Genomic DNA, 27592 nt, shown 5'->3' on the forward strand with positions numbered 1-27592 from the left:
CAGTGGAACTTTCCATGGGAGACGGAGCATTTAATGGGGGCATGATCTCCACAGTGTGGTCAGGAATTATTCCACCCAAGGAACCAGATGGACACTTGGTCCTCGATGGGGTTTCCTTAGGTTCCCATACTTCCTCCTGCCCTGAAAAATGCCACCCAAGGGCCTCATCCGTCTGCTACTGCCTCTCTTCCAGAGCAGCACCAGAAGGAAGGCAAATGGGGTTGGGGGCAAGAGGGTGGTTGTTTCTCACGTCTCTCCCACAGAGAGTTCTGAGGGTTCCCACGGCCACTCCAGAGTCATTGCCCCACTCTGGGGTCTCTGCCGCAGTAACTTCAGGCGGATCACTCACAGACAGGGCCTGTCTGCTCAGGGAGCACCGGGCACTGCTCATTCTCAGCGATGCTCTGTCACCACCAGGCCTGGCTATAAAGGCCAGTCACAAAGGGGGGGTTCCCCCAGAGAAGCTCAAGCTCTGATGTGACAAACAAACTCTGAAGTGACTCAGCTATCAGACCTCAGCAGCTGTCCACCCTGGGCCGAGAGGTAAAGGAGGACCTAGAAACCCCACTGTGGCCCCCAAAGTGCCATCACCGCCCATACTTGGAGTGTGACCCCAGCCGTGTAGGGAGGCAGGGAAGAGCCACACCAACCTGCCCTGAGAGAAGGGGGAGGCCGGAGGGCCCCAGCCAGGGCATCTCAGCAGATGCTGGCCCAGGCACGGGGAAGCTAGGAGTTGAAGGAAGCTCACTGGAGAGCTGGGACAGGGGTCCGAACTGTCAGTCAGAATGGAGCAGGCGAGGAGGGGAGCAGGCTTGCCAGCGGTGCGCTGTGGGAGGGAAGCCACGTGTCATCTTGAAGTTAGCAACTCAAACCCCTCATCCTTTCGTGGTGGTCGCACAAGGAGTTCTGAGAGTCCCCAGGAGGCTCCGATTCCCACTCTCACTGCAGCGGTGGGAGCTGCCCAAGGCCAGCATCCTGCCCCTGGCTGGGGTGTCCCCTTCAGAGTGACAGAGATGATCTTAAGCGGCCCAAGGGGAGCCCAAAGAGGCACAGGCAGTGGTAGCTTGTTTTCTCAGCTTCCAACCTGGGGCTCTGATTCCCATTTAAACTACCCAGGACTAAGCAAATGAAAACCAGAGCCCAGTGTGAGGCCAGCATGGCGGCTGCTCGAGGCTGAGTGAGTACAGGAGCTGTGTCCCAGCCCCGCTGCTGCCCGCCGTCCCAGAGAAGATGGCAGTGCCCCGGAAAAGATGGGGACCAGCAGTCTCTTGCAGGGCTCCCTTCAGTTCTGAGCCTGCCCTCCGGCCGCCCATCTCCATCTCTGTGTCCGGGCCTGCAGGAAGAAAAGAGGTGGCCCACTGGCTGGGTCTTGGTGGGGTGTGGGCCTCATCGAGTCACTTTGGGGTGTGATTCCCCAAAACTCTGTGCAAGGTGTGCCGGAAGGTTCGGTAGTCCTCAGGGGGGCGGGGCTGTGTGCGTGGTCTTGTGGCTCTTCCTAAGTCTCAGTGTGTGTCACGTTAGCCCAGTCAGGGAAATGATCCAAGTCAAATAGGATCCGTCCCCAGGTGTTGACGGCCAGAAACACACAGAAAACTCCAATTATGTTCATCACGAATCCTGTTTTCACCTGGAAGAAAAATAGGGTCCGCGTCAGCACCCTCAGCTCTGCTGGGCTGTCAGGACAAGGGTGCAGGGGATGCCGGGAACTCGTCTTCTCAGAGAGGAGGACAAAGGGCCAGTTTGCTGGGCCTCAATGTCCCAGGCCACACTCTGAGCTCCTCCCACCCCAGACAAAGCAGCTTCCTGTCCACCAGGCACCATCAGTGCGCAAAGCACCCGGGAGGGAGGCAGGATAGATGGGTTCCCTGTGCCCATCTTAGCATTTGGAAAAATGACCTCACAGAGGTGACGTGAGGCACTCAGGGAAGTAGTGGCAGAGCGATCCATGGCTTCTGGCATCCACCCTCTTTGAGAAAGTGCTCCATGGAGTCCCGAAGATGCCCAGCGGAGGCTCGGAGATAACCAGCACCTGACTGGTCCAAGGTAGTGAGTGACCTTCATTTCTGCCTCTGGGGCTCACACACTTGCCCCTTCCCCATCCCAGAGCTGGAAATCTGCCCTCCTTCTCCCACCAGAGGTAACAAAGCCAAGCCAGGCACGAAGAGTCCTTCCTTCGGCTGCATTTGTTTCCAAGCCATTATCTACTCCCAAGCAGTGGTCTCTCCACCCCTCCTTGCTTCTACCTCTTCTGACGCCTCTACAAATCTCTGTGACTGTCAGTAGCTTTTCCGCCGCGTCTCAGCCTTCCCCGCCTGACTGCTCTCGTGGGTTCTTGCTAGTTTGTCAAGTCCGTCCTCGGCCGTGTGAGCCCCCCGCCCCCACCCCTTCTCAGGGCTTAGCCAGGGCTCCCCTTGTGCCTGCACAGCCTTCTCCAGGTGGGAGAACAGCACAGTCTATGAAGTTTGAGGTCATTTCAAAAGAGGAGAAAAGCTGCATTGTAAATGTAAATAACATGTATAGGTCTGCATGTTCCGTGGCATTCCAAATCCTACGACATCATTGTGCAACTACGTTCACAAACGGGGCATCATCCCTTATGACAGACAACAGCATTAGAGTCTGAGAGGAGTAAATGAAAACAGCTGTGTTACCATGTCAGCAACCTTGAGGTGTCCGTAGGTGAACACGATGGCATTCGGTGGGGTGGCCACGGGCAACATGAAGGCAAAGGATGCACTCAGGGTACAGGGCAGCATGACGTACAGCGGGTTGAGGCCAATGGATCGGGACTGGGGAAAAACACAGCACTGCAGCATCACGGCACAGAACACAAAAGCTCCCAGGGCACAGTTCTGAAAAGCATTCTGAGTGCACCGTGTGGGTGTGAACCTCTGTGCCTTTGTCTTGCCACATCTCTCTGCCTGATTGCTCTACTGAACACTGAAGGCTGAGCTCAGAGGCCACTTCCCCTAGGAGGCCTTTCTGAACCCCTTCAATTCATTCAACATGCATTTCTTGAGCACCCGCTATGTGCCAGAGACTGTGCTGAGCACTTAGACTGCACTCAGTTTGATAGCCGAGAGGGCAGGAGGCACATCCTCTCACTTACCTGTGCATCTACTGACGTATGTGGTTTTATATACATCTGAGATCATTTTGCATATGGAATTTGGTGTCCACCTTTTTTATTCTACATTTTAAAATTCAGCCAGACCTAATGGCACCTAGCAGAGAGTTGGCACTCATTAAATATTTATTGAATGAATGAATGGATGATATTATTTGCAAAATCTATCAAAATTAATCATTTATCATGCAGATCTACATGCACATAACGGCAGACACATATGAAAACATGTTCATTGCAACAATGTAACAGCAAAACACAGGAAGCAGACTCAATGGTCATTGATAGCAGGATGGTTAAGTACAGTGCGGTATACACAGACAACGGGATAGCATGCAGCTGTGAAGAACTGGGTAGGTTTTATGTGCTAATATGGAAAGATCTCGAAGACCTATGGTTAAATATTTTTTTATTTGTTTTTTTTTTTTTTTGAGACAGAGTCTCACTCTGTTGCCCATGCTAGAGTGCCATGGCGTCAGCCTAGCTCACAGCAACCTCAAACTCCTGAGCTCAAGCAATCCTCCTGCCTTAGCCTCCTGAGTAGCTGGGCCTACAGGCATGCGCCACCATGCCCGGCTAATTTTTTACATATATATTTTTAGTTGTCCAGCTAGTTTCTTTGTTTTTTTTTTTTTTTTTTTTAGTAGAGATGGGGTCTCGCTCTTGCTCAGGTTGGTCTCAACCTCTGAGCTCAAATGATCCGCCCACCTCAGCCTCCCAGAGTGTTAGGATTACAGGCGTGAGCTCCCGGACATTTTTTTAAATTAAGATATATAACAGGACCATAGAATGATACCATTTCTTTAAAAAGAATACATGTATGTGTCTGTGTATGTGTGTGTGTGACATATCCAGAAAGACATCTAAGAAATTAATAACAGAAATCATCTCTGGGGAGGCTAGAGGATTGGGGTCTGTACACTTCTTTGCATCATTAGAGACATTTAAGGCATATACATGTACTATATTTTCAACTTAAAAAAATTATACCATGAGCATCTTCCTACTTTATTACTTTTTAAAACTGTGATTTTTAATGTCTGATAGTATTACATTGTCTGGATATATGATCATTTATTTCACCAACCCCCTATTATTATGGATATATTTTTATACTAAATGATTCTGTCTTATATCACCATAATATATGCTCTAGGCATCTCTGATTATTTTCTAAGATATATTCCCAGACATGAAATTGCTGAGTCAAACAGTATGAGCAGGTTTAAGTTTCCGGTTCCTATTGGTAAACAGCCCCCTGAAAAGGCTGCACCAAGTTCCATTCCCTCTGGGAGTAACTGAGAGGTCCCAGGAGGGGCCCAGGCTGCTCCTGGCTTTGGGTACCCTATGATTTGTGCACCCCACGTTCCTCTGCAACTCAGCTGGTGACCACAACCTCTCCCTTTCTCATAGGTGGGTGCTGAGGCTGGAGTATGAGGACCTTGGGGCTTCTGGTTCTAGAAAAACTTGTTTTCAATGGACCTGGCCACCCCCACAGGGTAAGGCCTGCATTTGTCTGGTTGGGACCCTTGTGCTCCGTGTTAGGGCTGGAGATGGCAAAGCCAGGGCCTCTGCTGGGGAAGGGGAGGCACTGCCACCATGCCCAGCATCAGAGGGTGCTCCTCTTCCTCAGCATCTGTCTGGGCGGCCTGCTTAGGGGAGGAGGAGACAGGCCACCCTGCTATTTTTAACACTTTCATCTTTGCATAGAATGGAAGGGAAAAACCACTTAGGTTTGCTTTTTATACACGTGGACACCCAGGCAGCCGAATGGAAATTTACCAACTTCAGTCCGAGTTCAGGCCCTTTGTAAGTCTGTCTCCCGACTCCAGAATAACTACGGCCTCGCCTATGCTCATTTTGCAGTCTACGGAGGCTTTTCATAGCTCCCATTTTACTTGACCCTCAGCGCAACTCTAGGAGGAAGGAACTTCAGTGACATGTTCTGGGATCTCACAGCTTGAACTCAGGTCTTCTCACTGCAAGCCCAAGGCTCATGCCACAGCACCCCGAGGCTGGCACTGCTTTGCGATGAATGACACAAGGAAATGCAAGAAACATCCCCACCGATTTTCCTATAAGCTCTGCTTTCTTCTCAGTCCCAACTCAGAAACATGCTTGCCCATAGAACAGGACACGTTAGCATGGCACTCAGCAGCCCCTCTGCCACCAGCCACCTCTTGGGCCTCAGCCACCACTGATCCCTTGCCTCGGGCTCATCCAGCAAGGATCCCAGAGTCCTCAGCCATGCACTCCATTGCCTTTCCCCGGGCTGCTCCGTGTTGCCAGAGAGCACTCTCCTCGCCCACCCATTCCCAAGCCCCACCTCCCCCAAGGCCTCTCCCTGGTGGGTCCCGGTCCTGGTGCTCCCCCTGCTCTGCAGTCCTGCACCCCTGTGCTGTGAACCAAAAGACTGCGGCATTGGCCACTCTTCCTTGGCGCAAGTCCTGTCCCTTGGGCTTAAAAAATAATCCAGTCAGATTTATGAAATAAGTTTGGAGCACCTGGTCCACATCTGGTGCTTTGGTCAGTGTGGGGGACACAAAGAGGAACTGGCAAGGCAGCAAGGGCCCCCGGAGTGGGGTGGCCAGTGACACAGATTCACGGCAGGGCCAGACCCAGGTCACAAAGCCTGGTAGGGCTCTGGCCCCGATTTCACTGCCTCTCTGGGGACCCAGAACATGGTCATGTGTTGACAGTTTCCTATGAAATGAGGCCCAAGCCCCCACCCCCACCCTGCCATCAGGGTTACTTACCATGGAGGCAAAGATGGGCAGGAACAGGGTGGTGGTGGCCACGTTGCTTGTGCACTCAGTGAACACAGCAACGAGCAAGGACAAGATGATGGTGATGGCTGCCGGGGACACGGCATGCAAGGGCTCCATCTGCTTCCCCATCCACTCAGACAGCCCCGAGGCCTGGGAAGCACCAGGAGGGCAGTCACCTCAGGGCTCCTGGCTCAGGGCTCCTCCAGGGCTGGAGGTGCTTGGCCCCTCCTCCACTCTCTCTCTCTCTGCACTGGCTCCGTAGGTGACCTCATCCATCCCCATGACCTTAATCTCCATCCTCGCTCTGCTGTCTCCTCATCTGTTTTTCCAGCCCAGCTGTTTTGCTATCTGGATTTAAACACCCATGTGCCTTCTAGATATTTCCACCCAGATGTCCCATGAGCACAACAGACTCAACGTGCCTCAACTCGAATTCATCCTCTCTAGCCCAGAATCTTTTTCTCCCTCTAGGCTCCCCACTTTGGGCAAACCAAAAGGCTGGAGTCATCCTGTGGAGTCTGTCCCCCTCATTTCTTATACCCCATCGGCCACCAAGTCACCCAAAACATCTCACATTCTTCTCCTCTCAGGCCTCATGGGGTTTGAAGCTCAGAAGATTTGGGCCAGAAATTGGGGATTTAGATTTGGGGCTTTGAGCTGAGAGGAGATTGCCCAGGGAGAGAATGAAGAGTAATGGAGAAGAGGCCAAGGACAGAGTCTTGAAGAACACTCCTATTTAAGGGAGAACCAAGGAAAAGTTGGCAACAGAAGCTGAGTAGGAACAGTCAAAGTTAGAAAGAAAGCAGGAGAAAGTTGTGTCTTGGGGGCCAAAGGAGGAGGGAATGTCAAGGAGAGAGTGGTCCCTGGAGTCCATGGTTCTGAGACTGAGTTAGGTGCAGACCACAGAGCCTGAACTGGTTCTCCTCCAACCCCTGCCTGTCCAAACAGCAGAGCAATTTTTCTCATGTGCAGACCTGCCATGTCACTCCCCAGCCTCAGCACTTCAGTGGCTCTCCACTGCCTTCACAATGAAGTCCACACCCCCATCATGAATTCATGGCCCTTGGAGAAGTGGCTTCTGCTAGCCTCACCAGCCTCATCTTCTCCTGCTCCTAAGCTAGATGCCTCCTGCCTTTTCCCTTGCTTCTGGGTCATTTCCTGAAATGTCTTTCCAGATATGGGCCCCTCCCTAGTCTGTGAAGTCCTCAAGAACAGGGACCATGTCCCAATCTCCTCTGTATCTCTGTGCCTGGCCTAACACTAGGGACGTAATAGGAATGTTGGATGGATGGGTGGATGGATGGACAGATGGATGGACGGAGAGAAGAATGGATGGATGGATGGATGGATGGATGGATGGATGGAAAGGTGACAAGATGGATGGATTTGCTCATTCAAAAAGTATTTTGTGCTGGGCACAGTGGCTTATGCCTGTAATCCTAGCATTCTGGGAGGCCAAGACAGGAGGATCGCTTGAGACCAGGAGTTGAAGACCAGCCTGAGCAATAGCTGGTCTCGAACTCTATGAAAAAATAGAAAAACTCTAAAACAAATAGAAAAATTAGCTGGGCATGGTGGCTCATGCCTATAGTCTTAGCTACCCAAGAAGCTGAGGCAGGAAGATCACTTGAGCCCAGGAGTTTGAGGTTGCTGTGAGCTAGGCTGACGCCACTGCGCTCTAGCCTGGGTAACAGAGTGAGACTTTGTCTCAAAAAAAAAAATTTTTTTTTTGCACCCACTATGCACCAGGCTCTGTCCTAGGTATTGAGGAAACAGCAATAAGTCTGTCTATTACCTTCCTGGGTGGGTGGGAGGATGGATAGTTGGAGGACAGCAGCACCAAGCTGGCTCATCCCTCCTTCTGGCTCATTTCTTCCCCAGGAGGGAAGGACGGAGGTAGGGAATGTCATATTTTTGGCTATTTTCCAAAATGTTCCTCTCCTCCTATGCTGCTACATATTTAGCTAGAGAAAGATTTCGAAATAGCTACCATGTCAACAAAGAGTTCAGGAAGTAGAAGACCAAAGGTAGTAGCAAAAATATTGACAATACATTGAGAGAAAGATTTTCCTAGAATAAATCAAAGCAGAGATCATTATCACCAAAGCCCAAAGGGGGCCTAGCAGTGTACTCTGCCTCTCTTGGCTAACCAGGGTCACTTATTCACTCAGAGTACTTTCTCTCTTCCAGGACCTGTCTGTGGTGCAGTGTTCCCAGATGACAAGACAGAGTCGCTGTCCTCAAGAAATATGCAGTTATATGGAGGAGACAGACATAGAAACACACAAGGCCAGGGGTGCAGGATGGGAGCTCTTTGGCCACCCTCTTGGTGGAAGAAGGGGGCCCCAGGCAGCCTATGGCTGGAGAGGTTACCTCACATCCTTTAGCCACAGCAAATCCACCCCCTAGTAGCAGCACAATGCCCCAGGGCACTTTCTCCTGGGTCACCTTCCAATTCAGCAGTGCAGGGGGATAAAATGGAGTTTTCCTTTCTGAGAAGAAAAAATAAACACACACACACACACACACACACACACACACACACACACACACCAGAACAGCATTAGAAAACAATAGAGATAGAACCAAGAAGGCACAAAGCCAATAAGGACATTGAGGTACCATCTCATATCCGTAAATTAGCTAAAATTGACAATAATTTTCATATACATTGCTGGTGAGGATATGGTAAAACTATTACACACACTGCTGATAGCATTATAAATTGGCACAACCTTTTTGAAAAGCTATTTGGCCATTCATTTTAGGAGTCTTTAAGACATTTATATTCATTTACCCCAGCAATATCACTCCTAGAAATTTACCCTGAGAAGAAATACCCTCAAAAGAAAAGCTGTGTACAAGAAAACATTAATTGATCATCATGAAAAATGCAAAACAGCCAAAATGTTCCATATCAGGAACCTGGTTATAACTCCTCAGTGCAATATAATGCCATTATTGGAGAAAAGATATTTGAAGACCGTAGCAATAGTAGGACATGTTTATAGTATAATCTGAAGCAAAAACAAACCAAAACAACGAAGAAATAGGATCCAAACTGTGTGTGTTTTGATTATAACCATATAATATATATGCATATTAACAAAGACAGGGAGAGAGAGAAAATTAAAAAAACTGATGGCATTATGGGGAATTTGAAATATTTTCTGCTCCTGTTGTAATATAAATAAGATTTCAAAGTTTAAAAAGCAAAAGAGAAGAGATTTTGTGCTAAATAATACCACCATTGGCTTGAAAACCATTGTCTTCCAGGATGTTGTAACGTGGCCAGTTCTCTTTCACAGGTGGGAATTTTCTCCCTCCTGGGCCTGGAGAATCCCACGAAGATCCTTTGCTTCCAGACCCCAAACCTGATGACTAGAAGAAGACTTACCTTCCTCAGTCTGGCTGCAGAAGTTGAACTTGGGCTTCTGGGAAGGCACAATGAATAGCAAAGTGGCCACAAAGATGGCCACAGTGGCATCAGAGACGTACCTGGGTGGGGAAGAACACACAGGACTTTAGTCTAGCTCCAATGCTGCAGAGACAGTCGTTCAACAAACCTGTGCTATCTCTAGCAGTTTCGTGTCTGAACTTCATCCTCCTACATGAAGAAACAAACTCAACTGGGTATGAAAACTGGAGCCCCCAAAGCCAAGGTCAAGAGTGGTGTGATAGACAGAGTCCCACCTGGAAACCAAGATGCCCATACTCTTGGCCAGCAACTTTGGGTGACCCTGAGCAGCCTATCCTCCCGGCATGCACTGCTCCACAGGTGAACTTCATGACCGCCTCTCCGGCAGATTCTCTAGGATTCTGGGTTCACTAGGGTGACCACAAGGACTTTGGTGCTGACCCAAGCTGACGCTCAAAATGGAATCGCCCATCACAGGCAGCATCTCCCCACCCACATCTTCTGCTGTTTCTAGAAAATACCTGTTTCTCAACCTTACTTCCATTCTGACAACATTCTAGCCAGGAGGGAAACTACATATACCCCTTTTTGCCAAATTTCTGTCTAAGAAACTTCTGGACCCCCAGATGTGTATCTTGGGAGGGACTTGACTGGATTTGAAGAAAGATAAGAAAGGAAAGATGGCAGAGTGGAGAGTGGGGGACCAGAGCTCTAGGAGCCCTGCTCCTGGCAAATCTTTATCACAGCTCTGGCCATCCTGCCTGGCCAGATAATTTCTGCTCAACCTGTTGGGAGAGTAGAGGGTGCCACGAAAACACACCTGCAGTCTTACCATGAAGACTTGTCAGAAAAACAAAAATGCGTCATGAAGCCAACATAGTGCTCTCTGAAACCCAACTCCAGAGCCAAGGAGAAGGGCTTCGGCCAAGCATGGTGCCCAGCCCCAGATATTCCTCTAGCTGCCCGTAGCCGAGAACAGCAGCATTTAGGCACAGTGCACTAAGCCAGAGAATTCTCCAGAACAAAAGACTTACTTTGTCTCGCCCTCCACCCAGGCGACAGACAGCCAGCCGGGCATGAAGCCAGGGTCTCGGGAGAACCACAGGATGACCAGCAGGAGGAAGCAGATCAGGACGTTGATCTCCGCGAAGGAGAAGGGCCCCAGCTTCCTGTACTCCTCTTGGAGCACCTCGTAGGCAGCCTTCTCATTGCCCTGCTCCGACTTGCAGCCCCAGGATTTTTTAAAACTAGAGAATGCAAAGGCGAGAGAACAGCAGGGCAGGTTGGTTGGCTCAGGTGCTGGTCGGACAGAGCCTGAATGTTGCATGGCAGAATGTGCCAGAAAGACACATGGTGCTGCCTCTCACCTGCTGCAGGGCCTGCAGCAAGTCCCTTCCTCTTTCCTCTTCCTCTTCCTTCATCTGCCTACCCTGCCTCCCAGGACATAGTGGGAGGGACATAGTCTCTGTTGAGAGGCTGGACAGTCTTGGCAGGTGCCCAGTCACCTGGAGACCAGCTGCTCCAGGGTCACCTGGGGGAAGGCCATAAGAAGGTCTGGAGCCCACTGGAGTGGGACCAGGGCTCCGTCTCATGCTCCCCAAGTCTTCCTCCTCCCCCCTCGATCTGGAGCTGCCTTGGATGGTGCCGGGATGCCAGCCCCCAACACGGAGGAGGCTCAGGAGAACACAGGGAGCAAGGACAGGTCCCAGCAGACTGGGCCAGTCAGAAGCAGGATGAATCCTTGTGTTCCCGGGAGCTGGAGGTATAGGATTAGGGATCCAGGAGACCCTGGGGTTAGCAGCAGGCGTGACTGAGCCAGGAGGGAAACCAGCTCAGTCTCTGCTCTTGGATGGGCCCCCTAGAGACAATGCCCATTGCCCAGGCTGCCTGCAGGGCCTCCTGTAGGGTGGTGCTGGCATGAGGGGATTAGGAAGGAGGAGAGTGTAGAGGGTAGCTTGGCTGTGGGGAGGGGTAACCGGGTCGCTGGTGTGCGGGATATGGGCCCCAAGATATTCTCTGAGGATTCCATTTGTGCCTTCCTGTTCCAGCCACTGTTAGTCTGAAGGGTGGGCCAGGCCATGAGCATTGCCCTGAAGAGCCTCCCTTATGAGAGTACGTCCTGGGGCCAAAGGAAGGCAGGGGTTGATGGAATAAGCGCTTATTCCTGGAGCCAATGCTGGACCTGAACTGCTTTTAAGAGTGTGAGAGCCATGCCAGTGATGGTGGCATGGCCTGGAGCACAGGGACACAAGGATGCCAGGACACAGCCTCTTGGGGTGTTCAGGGGTGGGAAAGGAGGTACAGTGATGGGATCTCAGGTCTGCACATCCACCAGGATCTCCCTGCTGGACAAGGGCAAGGCTGTATGTCCCAAGGGTCACCCTCTAGAGCAGTGGTCCCCAACCTTTTTGGCACCAGGTTTCATGGAAGACTATTTGTCCACAGACTGAGGATGGCGAGCGGTGGGGAGCTGCTGTAAATACAGACGAAGCTTCGCTCACTCACACTCACCTCCTGCTGTGCAGCCCAGTTTCTAACGGGCCACAGACCAGTATTGGTCCACGGGCCAGGGGTTGGAGACCATAGCTCTAGCTCATCGATTGTGGGGACCACCCTGCTGCTGTGGGAGGAGGCCTTTTTGCTTTCATGGCCTTGGATTGGTAAAGTCTGTGCTCTAGCAAGCACCAATCTGCTGCCACTGTCGTCCTAGAGACACCGGGGCTGGGCCAGGGGCTTCAGGTTTCCAGGATAAGAGGAGACGGTGGGATTCCCAGCTGCCCAGCAGGGGTTATAAGGAGCCAAAACCGGCATTTGGTGCTGGTGACACGTCCAGACACCACCGTGGCTGCAGACTGTAGTGGAGCTGCATGGAATTTGCAGTCATCTGAGACTGGTCCCTGACAGTGGTGCCACCAAGCCTTCAAGACCCTCTGGCCACTAAGCAGTTTCCCTCCCATCTCCAGGTTAATTTCATCTGGTGACTTCCAGGCTGGCATGAGATGGGGGCATATGGATCCAGTTGGCCTGTGAGAGCCCTGGGGTTGGGGTGGGGACCACAGTGTCCTTCTGTAGCAGAACGACCTTCACTATGATACACCCCAGTGCACTTGGACTGAAGATACTGTAGAGCCAAAGAGGGGCAGGATCCTTGAGTTCCCAAGTTCCTCTGCCATGGCAGGGGTCCAGAAGACCCCTTATCCCTATTGCAGGGGGTTAGCCTGGTTGGGACAGTCAGGTATAAGCCGGTAATAATGTCCTGCTTAGTTATTGGTAGTCCTTGGTGGGGGGGTCTGTGGCCCCCTTGGCTAGATAAAGTGCAGGAGTCTGCCCATAAACTCAGTAAGATACAGTTTTTGTAGATTAGGCTTGAGGCCAACACCTTGGCATTGTTCTCCACAATCATCTAGATGAGGAACTCAATTCAGTAAGACGTGATAGTAGAGGTGCCTTCTGCAGCTGAGACAGGTAGCTCCCCGGGCTCAGGTGAGGCGCTCCAAGAGGCCATGGATGCGGGCAGAGTCTCCAGGTCCTGGTATGTGGCTGGATGTGGCCTGGGACAGAGCATTGTTCCCAACTTTCAAACGGAACATAAAAGCTGTCCTCTGCCTTCCAGATCTGGAACCCAAACGAGGCTCCTGTGAGCCACCCTATCGGGAAGGGGTGGGACTGTACCATAGCCATGCACCCCCACCACGAGCAGGCTCCGGAGTCCCAACGCAGCAGACACTGTCCAGGTCCCCTGCTGGTCAAGGAGAGCTGGTGGAGGCCGTGCCAGGCTGGGCCAACCGCAGCTACAGGTTCTCGGCTGCGAGTTCGCAGGGGCCTGGCATCCATCTCCAGCCAGACGGGAGGCTGATGGTGCCCGTGTGGTCTCGGTGCTGAGCCAGCTCCCTCCTCTTGCTCAGGAGGCCTTAAGGTTCTAGGGTGGCCCCCAGGCCCCCGCTGGTGCTCCTGACACCTGGTCATGCCTAATTGGGAGGCTGCCCAGGCAGCAACCCTTGGCCTCCTCAAGAGGGGATGTAAGGTAGTGGAAGCCAAACTGCCTGGGTGCAAATCTCAGCCCCACTACGTCCAAGTTACCCAACCCTGTGTAGGCCATTTAACCTCTCTGTGCCTCAATGACTTTATCTGTAAATTGGAAATAATACTACTAGTACCTACCTCACAGGTTGTTGTGAAGACGAATGAAGTTCATATACGTAGAGTGCTGAAAATAGTGTCTGACACATAACAGGCACTCAACAAATGTTGGTCACTGTCATTTCCATTGCCCCGTGGGGAGACACAGATGCCCACCTACAGCAGGCTCAGGGCCAGCTCCTGATTGGCCTTCTGGATGGACGGGAGCGAACAAGCAGGACTTTGGCCCTGGCACAGATTCAAGCAGCAGGGCAGAGAGGGCTGCTCTCAAAGCCATGCTGTGCAGACAGCCAGGGGAGCAGCTTCCCCTCCACAAGGGGCCTGCACATGGGCGGGGGTGGAGTGTAGGGGATGCCTACTACTATTATTATCATTATTATGGCCATTTTCAATGTGTATAGCAATTTTTTAACAGCAGTTTTCAAAACAATTCCTCCTTCAGAAGAAAACTTAGAAAAATGCTCCATTTTCCCCATTAAATCACAGGTTTCCGTGGGCACTTTTGCATCTCAGCTCTGCAGTCTCTTCCCTCTGGTCACAGACTCCCCTGTTTTTACTTGGCTCGGGCTCCCTGTGAGTGGAGGCAGCACATACCCGCTTAGCTCAGAGCTAAGCACGTTCTGTCTCAGTGTGACGTGTCACCTTTGCACCACAGAGAAATCTGTGTCTTTTAAAAGAACAACTTTTTGAAGGTCTTTGTCAGCCCCACGTCATGGTTTCTGACCAAAGTCTGGCTGCTGTTCAGGGTGACTCTTGATGTCCTCGTCACTGTGCTGGGAACAGGAAGGTAAACTTTCCAGGACCCGCACGCTGCTGGGAACAGCACGGGCGTTTGGTAATGGTCTGGGTTTAGATTGATTTGAACGTCATCTGGTTTGCTGTGACCTGGCCTAATGGACCCGTGTGGACAAGAGGAAGTTTGTCCAGCAGTGTGGATTTGGCACACGGGGACAAGGTTCTCTTTAACTGCTTTAACCCACCTGGCTCTCCCTCCCTGGGCTGGGAGCTATGCCAAGTGCCGGGGTCAGAGAGGCCCTGGAGGCGCTCACGGTCAAGGAGTGTCACTGGAACATGAATGCAGGTGCCACGGGACAGGGCTGTGACGTGTCCAGGGGAACGGGGTGGGGGAAAGTTGGGGAGGCCGCACTTGAACTGGCCTTGAAGGCTGAGGAGGTGGGAAGGCGGGAAGGTAGGACATGGCGTTCCTGCAGGAGGGAACAGCATGGCAGAGGCACAGCAGGCACCTGGGGTGGTCGGAGCAGGCGGGCAGACTAGCGGGAAGCAGGGCTGGAGAAATGGTCGGGCCACACACAAAGAACCGTGTAGACTCGCCTACTGAGTCTGAGGGTTCTTCTGCAGGCGCATGGCATAATTAGACTCTGTTCCGGGAGCAGCTCCGACTTACTTGAATCTCATATAAACGCACTGGAGCCACAGCCAGGCGAGCAGCAGCATGATCAGCATGTTGGGGAAGGCAAACCCGAACCAAGAGGCGAAGTTCACGAGGTCTTTACTGTGAGGAAACAACCTGGAAGAAGAGACTCCGGTCCACACCGCAGCTCACACACGGAGCTGTGCAGGGCGGGCGGCCCTGCGTGTGGGGGCGGAGCAGCAGCTGGGCCCTGAGAGGTGGGCCGTGTGGCGGCCATGTCCTCCCAGGTCCAGCCACCCATGTCCCCTGCCAGGCATTACCCCCCCAATCAAGGAGGGGGACAGAACATGGCCGCAGCACAAGACAAGGCTGAGGAATGACCAGCCAACCTTTCTGCTAAGAATCTCATGGACGGCACGGCCCATCCCCCCAGGAAAATGCACTTTGGTACACACACATGCAGGTAATGTGGCCGACACCTTCAGGAGGTCCACGGTGCCTCAGAACCCTCACCCTGTGGGTTTCTGCAAGGGAAGGGCCCCCTTAGCAAAGCAAATCTCCAAAGCTTCCCAGGCTGGGGGCTGGAGAAAGGTCACTTCCGCCTCTGGCTCGCCGCCCATCCCTGGGCCTCTGCCAGCCCCAGGGGCTGCCCCCTTCAGCTCCATGGTGTCAAAGCAGACACAGAGGTTTCCCCACTCAGCCCAGACAGGCTGCTCTTCCCAAAGAAAGATAAGGGAGAACCGTAAGGATATCATTATAGAAAACACTTCCAGGATCAAAACAGTCTGGTTGTGAACCTCAAGTGTCTGCCCGGCCGGGCCCCAGGCCTGTCCTTTCTCCTCCCAGCTCCTGTGCCAGCTGCACTCCCCACCCCTGTCCGGGGCTCTTGTCAGCACAGCATGGGTACCGCCTTTTTTTTTATTCCTGCCACTGCAATTTGTATACACCTCAATTAATGCATTTATGTACCAGACCCGCCAGGAGCTCTCCAGGCCTCTGCCGCCCTCAGCAGACCGTAGTACCCCAGAGGCATGGCCCAGGCTTCTCCCGCTTCTGGAATCCCAGCTCTACCCAGGCACAGAAATGGGCTCTTCATGGCCTCTGTCCCTTTGTGGCCAAGGCTGGAAAGTTCCAAACCTCCCCCGTGGTTCGCCTGGGCCTCGCAAGGGGAGCCGTCACCCCAAGGGCAATTAGTGGGGCTGTCGTGAACAAAACGGCAAGGCAATGAGCGACGCATCTGCAGACCCCGATATCATGGGACCATCACCATTAACAATCAAAGTCAGTGAGCCAAAGGGAGGGCGTCTCTTAGAGGTGTCTATTTTCTATAAGTTTTACCAAGGACCCGGCATCTGGGACTGCACTGTCATCCCCCATGATTTTAGCTCAGAGTTCAACCCACATTCCTTCTCTGAGCTAAATCCCTGAGCCCAGGGCTGAAAGGTGGGACTCACACCAGGGCAGGAAGCTGATGTTAGCTCCCCTGGTGTCAGCTTCCCACCCCCTCTGAGAGCTTCTGAGTGGGTGCAGGGGTGCAGGGACACAGAGGCTGGACGGGGACATCTCTTCCCACCCCTGCCAGGCTCCAGACCAGGCCTGGCTGTCCCCAGCTCCAGGGCCCAGCTGAGGAGGGAGGGTGGGGGTGGGGTAGGTCCCTCTAGCCCTGGGGCCGACTTTGTTGTCCCCAGAAGGTGTGGCCAGTGACTCACTCGCTCATCTGGCCCAGGAGCACCACGTTGGGTCCCGTCCCGGTCAGGGTGGCTGTACCCCCTATGCTGGCGGCATAGCACACACACAGGGTCATGGCCTTGCATATGTTCTTCCTGTCGCGGTCTTCCTGCCGCCCCAAGACGGGACCTTCAAAAATCACCTGGTTCCCTGCAGTGAGCACAGTGCTGTTATTAGCTGAGCCAGTCATGGGGGGCTGCCCGCCCAGCCCAGCCCCAGCCCCTAACCTGCTGCTAACCTGAGGACTGGGACATCCCAGCCCGGCCGCCGGATCCCTTCTCATGCACCTTCTCTCCTCCTCCTCCAGCCCAAAGTCTGCCCCCTCTGCCTTCCCAGTCACTTCCCATGGCTTCCCCAGGGCTCCTCAAGGCTTTGTCAATGCAACTGAAGACAAACGCCCCTCTCCTGCCTCCCTCCTGTTGCTCAGGCTGCTCCCTCCATCTGGGGGGCGTCCACATCCAACTCAAATGCCCTCCCCTCCTGGCAAGGTCTTTTCCTTTTCCAAGTTCCTTCAGTCGGGCCTATGGCACCCCCAAGTCAGATGGTTTGTGTGAGGGGCCTATTTCTGCTGCCCCACTGGGCTCCGTGAGAGGCCGCAGTAGGGGAGTGCCTGGTTCCTCTCTACAGCCCCAGGACCTCACCAGCAGGTGCTCAAAAGAAGCCCACATGAATAATCAAGGAACACATTGATTTGTGAGTCTAGCGAGAACCAAGGGTGGGACTTCGTTCTGAGCTCTACTAAAGGATCTAACTTTTATCCCATTCCTAAAACTTACAAAAACAGTATTATCTAATTTTTTCCCCTATGCATGTTTAAAGGAGGGCTCCAGGAAGCAGGGAGGGAGGGGGAGGTGGCAACAGAGGGGAAGTCTGCCGTCGTGGCCCCGGCAGCTCCCGGGCCGGGGACTCACCTGGCAACTCGCTGGCCTTGCCCTTTTCCACCAGCTCCAGTGCCCCCAGGCCGGCCTCGGTGGCTGTGCTGGTGGCTTCCATCTGCTGCAGCATGGCCTCCACGATGGGCACCATCATGGCTGTGGTGGCCGTGTTGCTGATCCACATGGACAGGAAGGCCGTGACGCCCATGAAGCCCAGCATCAGCCTGCAGACGGGCAGGGAGGGAAGCCAGAGAGTCCCCCGCAGCCCTGCACCCCCGGGGAGCAGCAGGGAGACGCAGAGGCCAATTCGAGACTGGGTATTCTAACAGGGGATTAGAGTTTGGGTGCCTTCCAGCCCTCCCTCCTTCCCTTCTTTCTCTCCTTCCTCTTTCCCTCCTACCTCTCTCCCACACACATTGCTGAAGTCTACTCTGCTGGCTGCTGGGGCCACCAAGAAGCCTTGGACCCAGTCATGGTTCTAAGGAGCTCCCCGTCTGGCAGGGGAAGCAAGGGCATCCAGATGGTGCCAACTCAATATACAGTTTACCCTTGTATGCATGACCTGGGGTGTGCTGGAGTGACCCTACGTGCAGATACTTCAGCTTCCACTTCCAGCTGGAAGATGCCCCTGAAAAGTTCAGAGGGGCTAAGCCCAGTCAGCCTGCAGGGGTACGGCCAGCTGGGGAGGGAGCTTGGGAACATGTAACCTTCTCCCTGGCTCACCAACAGTATCTCCCCCCACCGCCATTTCTCCCCACTCACACACTTCGCACCCTCCACTTGGCGGTGCACCCATCCAACAAAGAGTATTCAGAAAACACACTCCCTTTGCTTCTAAGCCCTGCTCCCTCCTCTGCCATGTGGCTGGAAAACTCCTCCTGGTCCTTCACAGCCTGCTCAGACACGTCCCTGCTCTGGGGCCAGGTGGGGCCAGCCACACCCTTCTCCATCCTGCCTCCTACACTCATCACTGTGCTGGACTCAAGGCACCTGTTTCCGTATCTGCCCTCTCCTTAGGCCTGACTCTTGTCCTTGGCTCCACACACCCCAGCTGTACAAGGCCAGGGACAGAAGGAGCATGGGGGCTCAGGGTGGGTGTGGCCTTTCGCAGTCAGGCTCCTCCTCGGGGATGCTAATTTGCCTCCCTGAAGAAGGGACCCGGTGGCTGCACTGCACCAGGGCTCAGGCTGGTGTCCATACAAGTTGACCTCATGGACCCACAGAAACAAAGGCCAGAACCCAGGTTAGGAGGAGGCTGAGAGTTTGCGTGGATGTGGGTTGTCTTAGAATGGCCATGGCTTCTACATGATGCTTTAAGGCACCTCACATACAGGTTGCCCCAGGATAGGCAGTGCCACGGACAGCTGGAAGCCAAGCTCACAGGAGGAGCCAGGCGACGGGAAGGGGCAGAGAAGCACGTGCTCAGTCCTTGGATTGATGAACAAAGCTCTTCAGCACATGCCAGAATGATGCCCACTGTGGGGGCCTCCCACCGGCTGTTGGAGAAAAGTTGGCCGCTCAGAGGGGCTGGGAACAGGAATTCTGAGGGCTTCGAGGTCCACGTTCCTGAGATCTCACATTTCTGGAAAATACAATGGTGTGGCCAGCATGGTGGCTTCCTCCTGTAATCCTAGCACTTTGGGAGGCTGAGGTGGGAGGATTCCTTGAGGCAGGAGTTCGTGTTCCAGAAAATGGAATGGCTTTTGATTTGACCTTATAAGCCAGTCACTAGAGGGGATCAATGCCATGAAGGGTAACAGAGATCACAGAGCCACAGCGTCCTCTGCACAGGGGAGCCAGAGGCACCCAGGGAGCCCCAGGTATAGTCACTGGGAGGGTGGCCACAGTCCCTGACCCCAGACAACTTGGGAGGAATTTACTGTGAAATGACCTGCTGCTGCCTGCCAAGGGCTGGGCTGGGGACACTCCTTTAGGGAGCACATTGTCTCAAATGAAAGATGTACCCCGAGTTCCTGTTTAGAGGGGACACAGGCCTTATCAGAGAAGCTGGATGTCCAATCCCCACGTGACCATCAGCAAATCACTTCACCCCCCTGCCTCAAATTTGCCTACAGAATATGGGTGGTAAGAATGACACCCAGCTCTCGGAGTTTGGTTTGGATTAAATGAGGTGATAAATAAGCCCCCAGGATCATGACTGGGGTCGTAGACACTCAATGTCCCCATTATGACCGTGATTATGATTACATCAACTGCATGGGTTGGCCGGAAATGGCCAGTGTGCCGACCGGTGGGGAGATCTTGGAGAAGGGGTGAGAAGCTGAGTACTGAGTGATGTGTGGGAAGATGAGTGAGAAGCTGCTTTGCAGGGGGCGTAGAGTCCCAGTATTAGAGAGCGAACTTCCTTGCTTCCTCTGAGCTGGAGAGTCGTGCTACCTCTGGCCTTCTTTTCCCACAAATCCCCTTCAGGCATGGCTTCATCCAGCCTCCATCCAACTTGCTCCCTGAGGAGTCCTGCAGCTGCCTCCCCCAGGAAGCTTTCCAAACCTGCAAGGACTCTTGCTGATCTGTCCCCTCTGGGTTCAGAGAGCCCTTAACTACTGCTGTTCCTCACATGCTGCCATCACCCTCACGCATCTGGTCTCCCCAGCTAAGACTGTACCATGTAATATGCCCCACCCAGGGGCCAGCCTGGTCTGTGCCACCCTTCCCTCCCCAGCCCTGGGCCCCCGCAGAGCCACATGGCGAGAAAGAGAGAGATGTCATTACTGTGCAGGCTTGGCCCCCACCCAGAGGAGCGTCCGCAGGGCGATCCTCTTGTGCAGGTTCCAGTGCTCCACAGCCACAGCCACCATGAGGCCACCCAGGAACAGCATGTTGGTGTCCTTCATGTACTGGACGCACACCTGGAGGGTGGCATGGAAACTCTGTCAGGGCACAGGGCCACCCAAGTCCCCAGAGACAAGCAAGCAGGCCAGATGCTGACTTCAGGGACAGCTTGGGAGTCGGGGGGCTTGGGGTGGCTCTGTCTCCATGCCAGGGAGACTCCACAAATGGGGCTCATCTGGTTGCCCCAGGCCTGGGCAGCTCAGAGGGGCTTGGAGAATGAGGCAATTGGAATGGGAAGAACCGGGAAGGCCCCAGGATCCCCTGGGGCTGCTCACCTCTTTGGAGTCCAGGATCTGGAAGAGTGGGAAAAGCAAGACAGGCATGAGGGAGGTGACAGCCAGAGGGATGACTTCTGTGCACCAGTAAATGGCCATGAGGATGATGACGTAGGCACACCTGACAAACTGAAGAGATGGCCTGAGGCCTCGGCATGTGGCTGCCCCACTCTCCCCACCGCCAGGACGCTCTGAACAGCTGCTGGCAGGTGGCAGGGGTTGTTGGAGGACAGCGGTGTCATCAGAGGGAAGCCCCTCAGATTCATCCTGTTCCCTCACCCCGGTCAGTACAGCGCTCCAGGGTTGGGACAGTGAGGAGGGTGAAGGATCTGTCACCAAAGACACACACACACACACACACACACACACCTCCCTCCTGTGTGGTTCCAGGCAAGTTCCTTCATCTTTCCAAACCTTGGACTAGTCGCCTTTCAAAAGAATAGGAAGAAAAGGTAAAGGAAGGAAAAGGAAGAGGAGGAGGGGGAGGAGGAGGAAGAAGAAAGCGGAGGAAGAGAAGGAAGAAAAGAAGAAAATACAATTTTTAATGACATACTCTAAGAATTAAAATCATTGTACAAAGTACGTGCGATTCTTCTCCATTCTGTGTATTAGGTGCAATTTTCTCCAGGTTCCCTTTCAACCCTACTTCTTTCTCTCTGCATTCTAGGATTGTCACTTTTTCACAGGACTACGTAAACTTCATATTGATAATTTTTAAAACTGCAAATATTTCGTAAGTTTGAGGGATCATTTCACTTTTCCTTTGCCTTCCTGCGGAAGAATAAACGTGGTTTCTTCTCTATCCTCACGAGGGTGCTTTGCCCACCCTACTTTATTGGGCTCGACTATTTTTAAATGGATCCTTAGGAGAGGCTCCCTGAAGCCCTTCCTGGAACGCCTGCTACCTCTTCCTAATTCCTTTCTCAAAGGGCTGCTGCAACTTTTTCTGCTTCCAGGAATGAACGTGTCCACCAGCTCATCCAGAACACCTGGCAGCATTAGTGTTTTCAAGGCTGGTTGGTTGGTTTTTTAAATTACAATTGAGAAGATAGTGCCTAGTGTTTTCACTGGCATTTCTCTAATTACTAAGGTCCCAAGCTGTACTATTTGTATTTAAATTTGTGTGAATAGTTGATTCCCAGCCTTTAGCCACTTAGCCAGAGGGATCTTGGCTTTGGGGTGAGACGGGACTGGGTCCTTCACTCCCTGTCTGAGCCCCTTACTCCCCATGGGACTTTGGGTAAGTGATTTAACCTCTTTGGCCCTCAGCCCTGTCACCTCTCAATATGTGGATTAAAATACCCACCACCCTAGGTGGTTTTATGTTTCATCAATGTTGTTCTTATAATCCTTATTGATGACTCAGACTCTGCCCTCTCCCTCATTCCAGTCCCCTCCAATTAAATCGGTCTCCAAGAAGACCTATGGCTTCCATCCTCTTCCCCCGTCCCTCCTACATCCCCATGGCCACCACCCCTGTTCAGGCCACATCTCCTGCCTGGATCTCGGCAACTCTCTCTCATTCGATCTTCCTATTACAACTCACACCGTCCTCCTCTCTTTGGCAAATCCAATCACATCACCCCCTTGTTTAAAAGCTTCCCATTGCCTTCGGTACAAAACCCAAATGCCGTAGCAGGACTCACAAGACCCTCTGTGATGGATCAGGCCCATGGACACCTCCAGCCACACCTCCTCACCCATTGATGCCCAAGTGCCAGCCACCCCAAAGCACTTGCAGTAACCCAGGCAGATGCTGAGCCTCTCACAGCCTCCTTCTCTTACCTGCTCCTGGGCCTGGGGTGAGCACTCAAAGTTCAGCTCAGAGTTCCTTCTTGGATGCCTCCCCTGGCCCCTCCATGCTCTGGTTTGTGTCCTTCCTCTGAGAACCCCAGCGGTTCCCCCCAGCAATTATTAGCACATGGGATTGTCACTGTTTCCTGTCTCCCCACCACCACCACGAGGGCACAAATAGTACAGTAAGTTCTCACTCAACACTATAGACAGGTCCTTGGAAACTGTAACTTATGCATGAAATGATGTATCACAAAACCAATTTAGCCACAGGCTAATTGACATAAACAAGAGTTAAGTTCCTACGGCATATTTCTGGTCACAAACACGTCACCAAACTTCCAAACAAGACTAAAACACTTCCAATATTACACATGAAAATGAATGTGAGTGATACATACATTGAAGAAAGATGAATAAAAACAAGCAAGATAATTATTTACCTACTTATTCCAGTTCAGGGTCTCAAGTGGCCAGAGCCTATCTTGGAAGTTTAGGGCACCAGGTGGGAACCTGCCCTGGCCACACTGCCACCCCATCATGGGACGCACACGTGGGAAAACAGGCAAACTCCACACAGACGTTGGCTGAGAATTGATTGTTCTCATCAACATTATAATGAAACAATATCGAATGAAACGAGTTATTCAAGGAGCTGCTGTATTTGTAGATTCACTCCGTCCTCAGCTTTCAGAACAGGCCTAACACTTAGGAGATTTCGGCAAATGCTTATTAAAGGAATCAACAGTATTCATCTGAGTGGAGCTTTGACAAGGCTGCTGAAGAAATACGTACCTCTACGCTCTCAACTGTTCATCATCGCCCAAAAGAGAACGTACCGTATACACAAAACGTTGCAGAAAGACTTAGAAATTCCTTGTCTGGGTTGTGTTATGGGCCACAAGAAATAAATCTTTCTTCAGCATCCCGTGAGCAACCCGGGGCACCTCCCTGCTGTCTCAAGCAGTTTTCTCAAGCTAAGCACATCGACACTGTCTGTTAAATGACTCTTTGTTGGGGGGCCATGCTGTGCCTCTAGGTGGTTTAGCAGCATCCCTGGCTCCACCCATGAGATGCCAGTAGGACTCTCTCCAGATGTGACAACAACAAAAAAGTCTCCAGATTTTCCAAAGGTCCCCTGCTGTGTGGTGGGGGTGGGGGGAGAAAGGATCCATGCTGGTTAAGAGCCACTGAACTAAAGGCAGAACAGCAGTGTGGTGGGAAGCCCGGGCTTAGACACCAGGCAGGCTTGATCAGGGTCCACTGTCTGCCGTCATCCCACCCCTCAGCGGTCACTAACTTCTCTAAGCTTTGGTGTCAAGGGTGTACCACGGGACAGGCACTGGGAGGGGATCCCCTCTAATGGCCGGCAATAAGAGGCGTATGGTAGAGAATTTTAAAACAATAATACTAGCTAAAAATCAGTTTGCTTCTTATTGTCATCATGTGATAGCAACTGCAAACAATGTCATTAATAAATTACTCCTCCTACTCCCAATCCTGGCCCCTCTCCCTCTGGTTTCATGTCCTCCTCTGTGAATGGAGGGTTCGAGAGTGCCCGTTCTTAACCTATGGCACACAAAGTCCTCCGTAACTTTTTATCCTCTAAACTTAGAAGCAGTAGGTGGCACGCTAACCAGTTTTCACTGCGTGTTCCTGGAGGGGCCAAACACAACCACTAGAAAAGAGGCGACAGCACAAGGCTAACTGCCCCTCACCTCCGTACCACCATTAGGAAGCCCAGGAGGTGCTCGTCCCTGAATAACACCCATCAACGCACGTGGCCCTCCCTAGATGGAAATCTCTCCTGGTGTCAGTGGAGAGGGCAGAGCAGGAAGAAGGAAAGTAGAAAAGTCTGGGGAGGGGCTGGTAACTGGGAGGAATGAGACGGGCTCTACCTGCAGGCAGGGGCCCGGTTTCTGGTGCATACTTCAGAGCACTTCCCTATAGCTGAGAAAGCAGCTGGAGAAGTGACGAAAGCTGAGATCCATGCAAACAATGGGATTTCAATCATCAGTGCCCAGCACAGGGCATAATGGGCTCAATAAATATATGTGCACAACGGAACACACATGCAAATAAATTCACAACCAAATAAAACCATGGCTCATTATTTATATAATTATTAACAAGGAAGGGTGTCTCCAACATGTTGCTTAATGAAAAACTGTAGACAAAACATACTCTGTGGGGGGGGGTGAGAGAGAGAGAGAGAGAGAGCATTTACAGAGTGAGACAAGAGATTAATTGATCGGTTTCTGAAAAGATGTCTATCAAAATATTAATGTTAATAGAGTTGAGGGCATTATCATTTTTGCTTTAAATTTTACAAATTTGTTCCAAAACTCCTGAAGGTGCCAAAAGAAAAAAAATTTACAAATTTGTTTAAAAAAGATTTTTTAATACTTTAAATAAAATAAGGAATACAATAAATTTATCATTCATTGTAATGATTTTTTTTAAAAAAAGGACCCAGAGAAAGGGTAGAGAAAGTGGAGCAGAGATGAGGCCAGGAAGGAACCAAGGTGGAGAGGGGGAAAAAAGAAGACAGAGGTGAGGAGAGGGGCTGGGGCACGGGCAGAGGGCCGAGTGCCCTGGATGTCACCACCTGGGGGGACAGTGCCACTCAGGCTGCCAAAGTCCTACTGGCCTCCCAGCCACTCTGCCCCTGCTGTGTACCTCTGGTTTTTCTTGCACAGTGGGGTGGCCGTGAAGGGTGGGGGCAGGGAGCTCCTCAGCGATGACCAAAACAGAGGCACAAAGGGAAAAAACAAGAACATGGGGTCTGGGCTCCCAGTCACCAAAGGCTCTCCCTGGGGTCACCTCTTCCCTCTGGATCCTCACTCCCAGGGCAGCTCACTCTCTCTCTCTCTCTCTCTCTCTCTCTCTCTCTCTCTCTCTCTCTCTCTCACACACACACACACACACACACCCTGAGTTGGGGTCCCAGCGTGTGTGTCAGGGTGGGAGGAGGGTCTCTCCTGAAGCAGGAAGGTCAGCCAAGCTACTATAATTATTCCAGGGAACATCACTCGCTGCCAGCAGAACTAAAATCACAGCTCTCCTGCCTGCCTCCCTCCCACGGGCAATGAAGCCCCAGATCTCTTTCTACAGAGGAAATACGGCTGCTTACAGTTGTGGCAACTGAAGAGCCACCACACTTGGATCTGCTGTCCTTGTCCCATCCAGGGCCTGTGCTCAGCCCACCCCACGGGCTCCTCCCAGTCTCCCCTCCCCCATCCTAGGAACCAATACACTCCCTTTTCATACCCAAAGTCTTAAAGTGTCAGAACCAAACAACCTTGCCCCATTGTACAGATGAGAACACCAAGGCCCAGAGAGTGCAGGGACTGGGCTAAAGTCACAAGGATGAATGCATGGTGGAAGTCCAGTTCTCTTGCAGGTTGTCTTCCTGTCACCCCAGTGCACCCTCCTTCCCCCAGGACTGCCCCCAGAGCATCCCCTGAAGAGCTCCTCTGTTTCCCAAACCTGCCTGGGGAGGAGAGGCGAGACCCTGAGGTTTCCTGTCTGGGCTGAGAGTGAAAGGGCCGAAAGAGGGAATGAGGAAGGAGCAGCCAGCAGCCACAAAAGGCTTCAAAGAGCTCGGGCCTCTGCCAAACTGGCTGTGCACAGCCCAGTGGAGCCTGGGCCAGGGTGCCTGGCCCTGCCCCCAGCCTGCGGCCAAGGCCATTCATTCTCTCTCTCCCTCCCAGGAGCATTAGGAGGCCAGGGCATGGGACGAAGCTTTGCTGCAACCCCAAGCTGTGCCACCCAAGGCGTGAGCTCTGGGAATGTGTCCCGCCTCCTGCCATGGCCACCGCAGGCAGCAGGCAAAGCTGCCCAACCCCAACCTGCCTTTCAGCCTGGAGCAGAATTTTGGCTCAGATGGGGCTTCCGTGTTTCAGAGCTGGAAAGAAATATGGATCATAATTAGGGAAACTGATGCCCAAAGAAGGGCTAGAGAGTGGCAAAGAGAGCACGCAGGATCCGCTTGGGTCATGATCTTTCCACATAGGTCCCTGACTGATGTCAAAAGCCACCTACAGCTTGGTCTCAACTGGTAAAGGGAACGGGGGGACGGAGGGAGGGAAAGGCAAGCATCCCGGCGGGTGGCATTTGGGGGCGAAACATGGTTATTCACTCGGGAAATTCTGAGCCAGGGCTGAGCCTATGGCTGGGGTCTGTGTGCTCACTACTAGGTTTCCGTGCTTGGCCGGACGGCTGTTGTGCCCCGGGATCTCTGAACCCCAAGGTTGGTGCGCCTCGGGGTCGCCATGCCCCTCGGATTCTTTGCAGGGCACCTCCCATCTGGCACATTGAGCTCCCGAGTGCGCGCGCCCCCGGGAGCTGTGCCCGCCAGGGAATCCGTGCGTTCCAGCTCAGTGCACCCAAGTTCGTGCCTGTTGGAAGGCAACCGGCGCCCGCGGTCCGCGGGGCTGCCTGGAGATGCAACTGACCTTGGCGGGCATCAGAATGATGAGAGGCAGCAGCAGGAGCGGGGTGACGAACAAGATCACGAAGGACTTGAACTTGGAGACATAACTCAGCGCCGAGGCCATCGTGGGGGAGGGAAACTAGCAGGAGAGTCCAGTGAGGGGCAGCTGGAGGCTCTGCGGGCTTAAGAAGGGGCCGCAGTCACCGGGATTGGAGGGGGGGCGGCGACAACTCCGCCCCCAACGGTGGGGCCTCCCAGCAGCCCCGGGGCGGGGCCACCCCTCGGGGTCGGTGGGGCGCGCCTGCCCCCAACTCTGCCACCCGGTGGCGGCGGGAGGCGTCTTCGGACCCAGGGCTTCGGACCGGCCCTCTGGGCGCAGCCTGCGTCCTGGCACCGCGCGACTCTCCAAGCTGTTCCTGCGCTGCGTTGGACAGAGGCGCACCCCGGGCTGCCGAGCGCGCTGTTTTCGGTCATTCATTCTGCCCGCTTTGGCGTGCGGTCCCCTCCCACGTCCGCACCTGCTCTTTCCTGGGCTTTAGGGGTGGCGGATGAAAGTCTCCACCGGCCCCTGGGTCTACCAGATCTATCTCCCGAGTCTCTCTCTCTCTCTCTCTCTCTCTCTCTCTCTCTCTCTCTCTCTCTCTCTCTCTCTCTGTCTCCCTCTCCCTCTCCCTCTCTCTCTCTCTCTCCCCCCCCCCCCCCGCCTTTCACTGCATTACTCCCGCCCAACACACCTACCCCGGAGGGGTCCCCCAGCGCCCTCTGCACCGCAGGGTCCTGCTTCCCCCAGTCCCTCCTGGCTGCCTGGCC

General features: G+C 53.1%; 1 protein-coding gene across 2 annotated transcripts; it reads right to left on the reverse strand.

The window, feature by feature from the left end:
- Nucleotides 1-27592, reverse strand: SLC13A5 (solute carrier family 13 member 5). 2 transcript variants are annotated; one of them, XM_045526023.1, is made up of 13 exons: nt 27521-27592; nt 26805-26964; nt 20554-20682; nt 20159-20295; nt 17465-17652; nt 16535-16703; nt 14859-14981; nt 10348-10560; nt 9293-9393; nt 8269-8387; nt 5884-6045; nt 2652-2789; nt 1-1627 (listed from the first exon to the last, which is right to left on the reverse strand). In XM_045526023.1, exons 2-13 carry the CDS (start codon nt 26904-26906, stop codon nt 1496-1498), a joined length of 1713 nt encoding a protein of 570 aa, XP_045381979.1. In that variant the 5' UTR covers nt 26907-26964; nt 27521-27592; the 3' UTR covers nt 1-1495. The 2 variants fall into 2 exon arrangements, with proteins under 2 accessions (XP_045381979.1, XP_045381980.1); XM_045526024.1 differs by lacking the exons at nt 26805-26964; nt 27521-27592 and adding an exon at nt 22339-24682.

Source organism: Lemur catta, chromosome 15, assembly GCF_020740605.2.
Source record: "Lemur catta isolate mLemCat1 chromosome 15, mLemCat1.pri, whole genome shotgun sequence".
Classification (NCBI taxonomy): Eukaryota; Metazoa; Chordata; class Mammalia; order Primates; family Lemuridae; genus Lemur; species Lemur catta.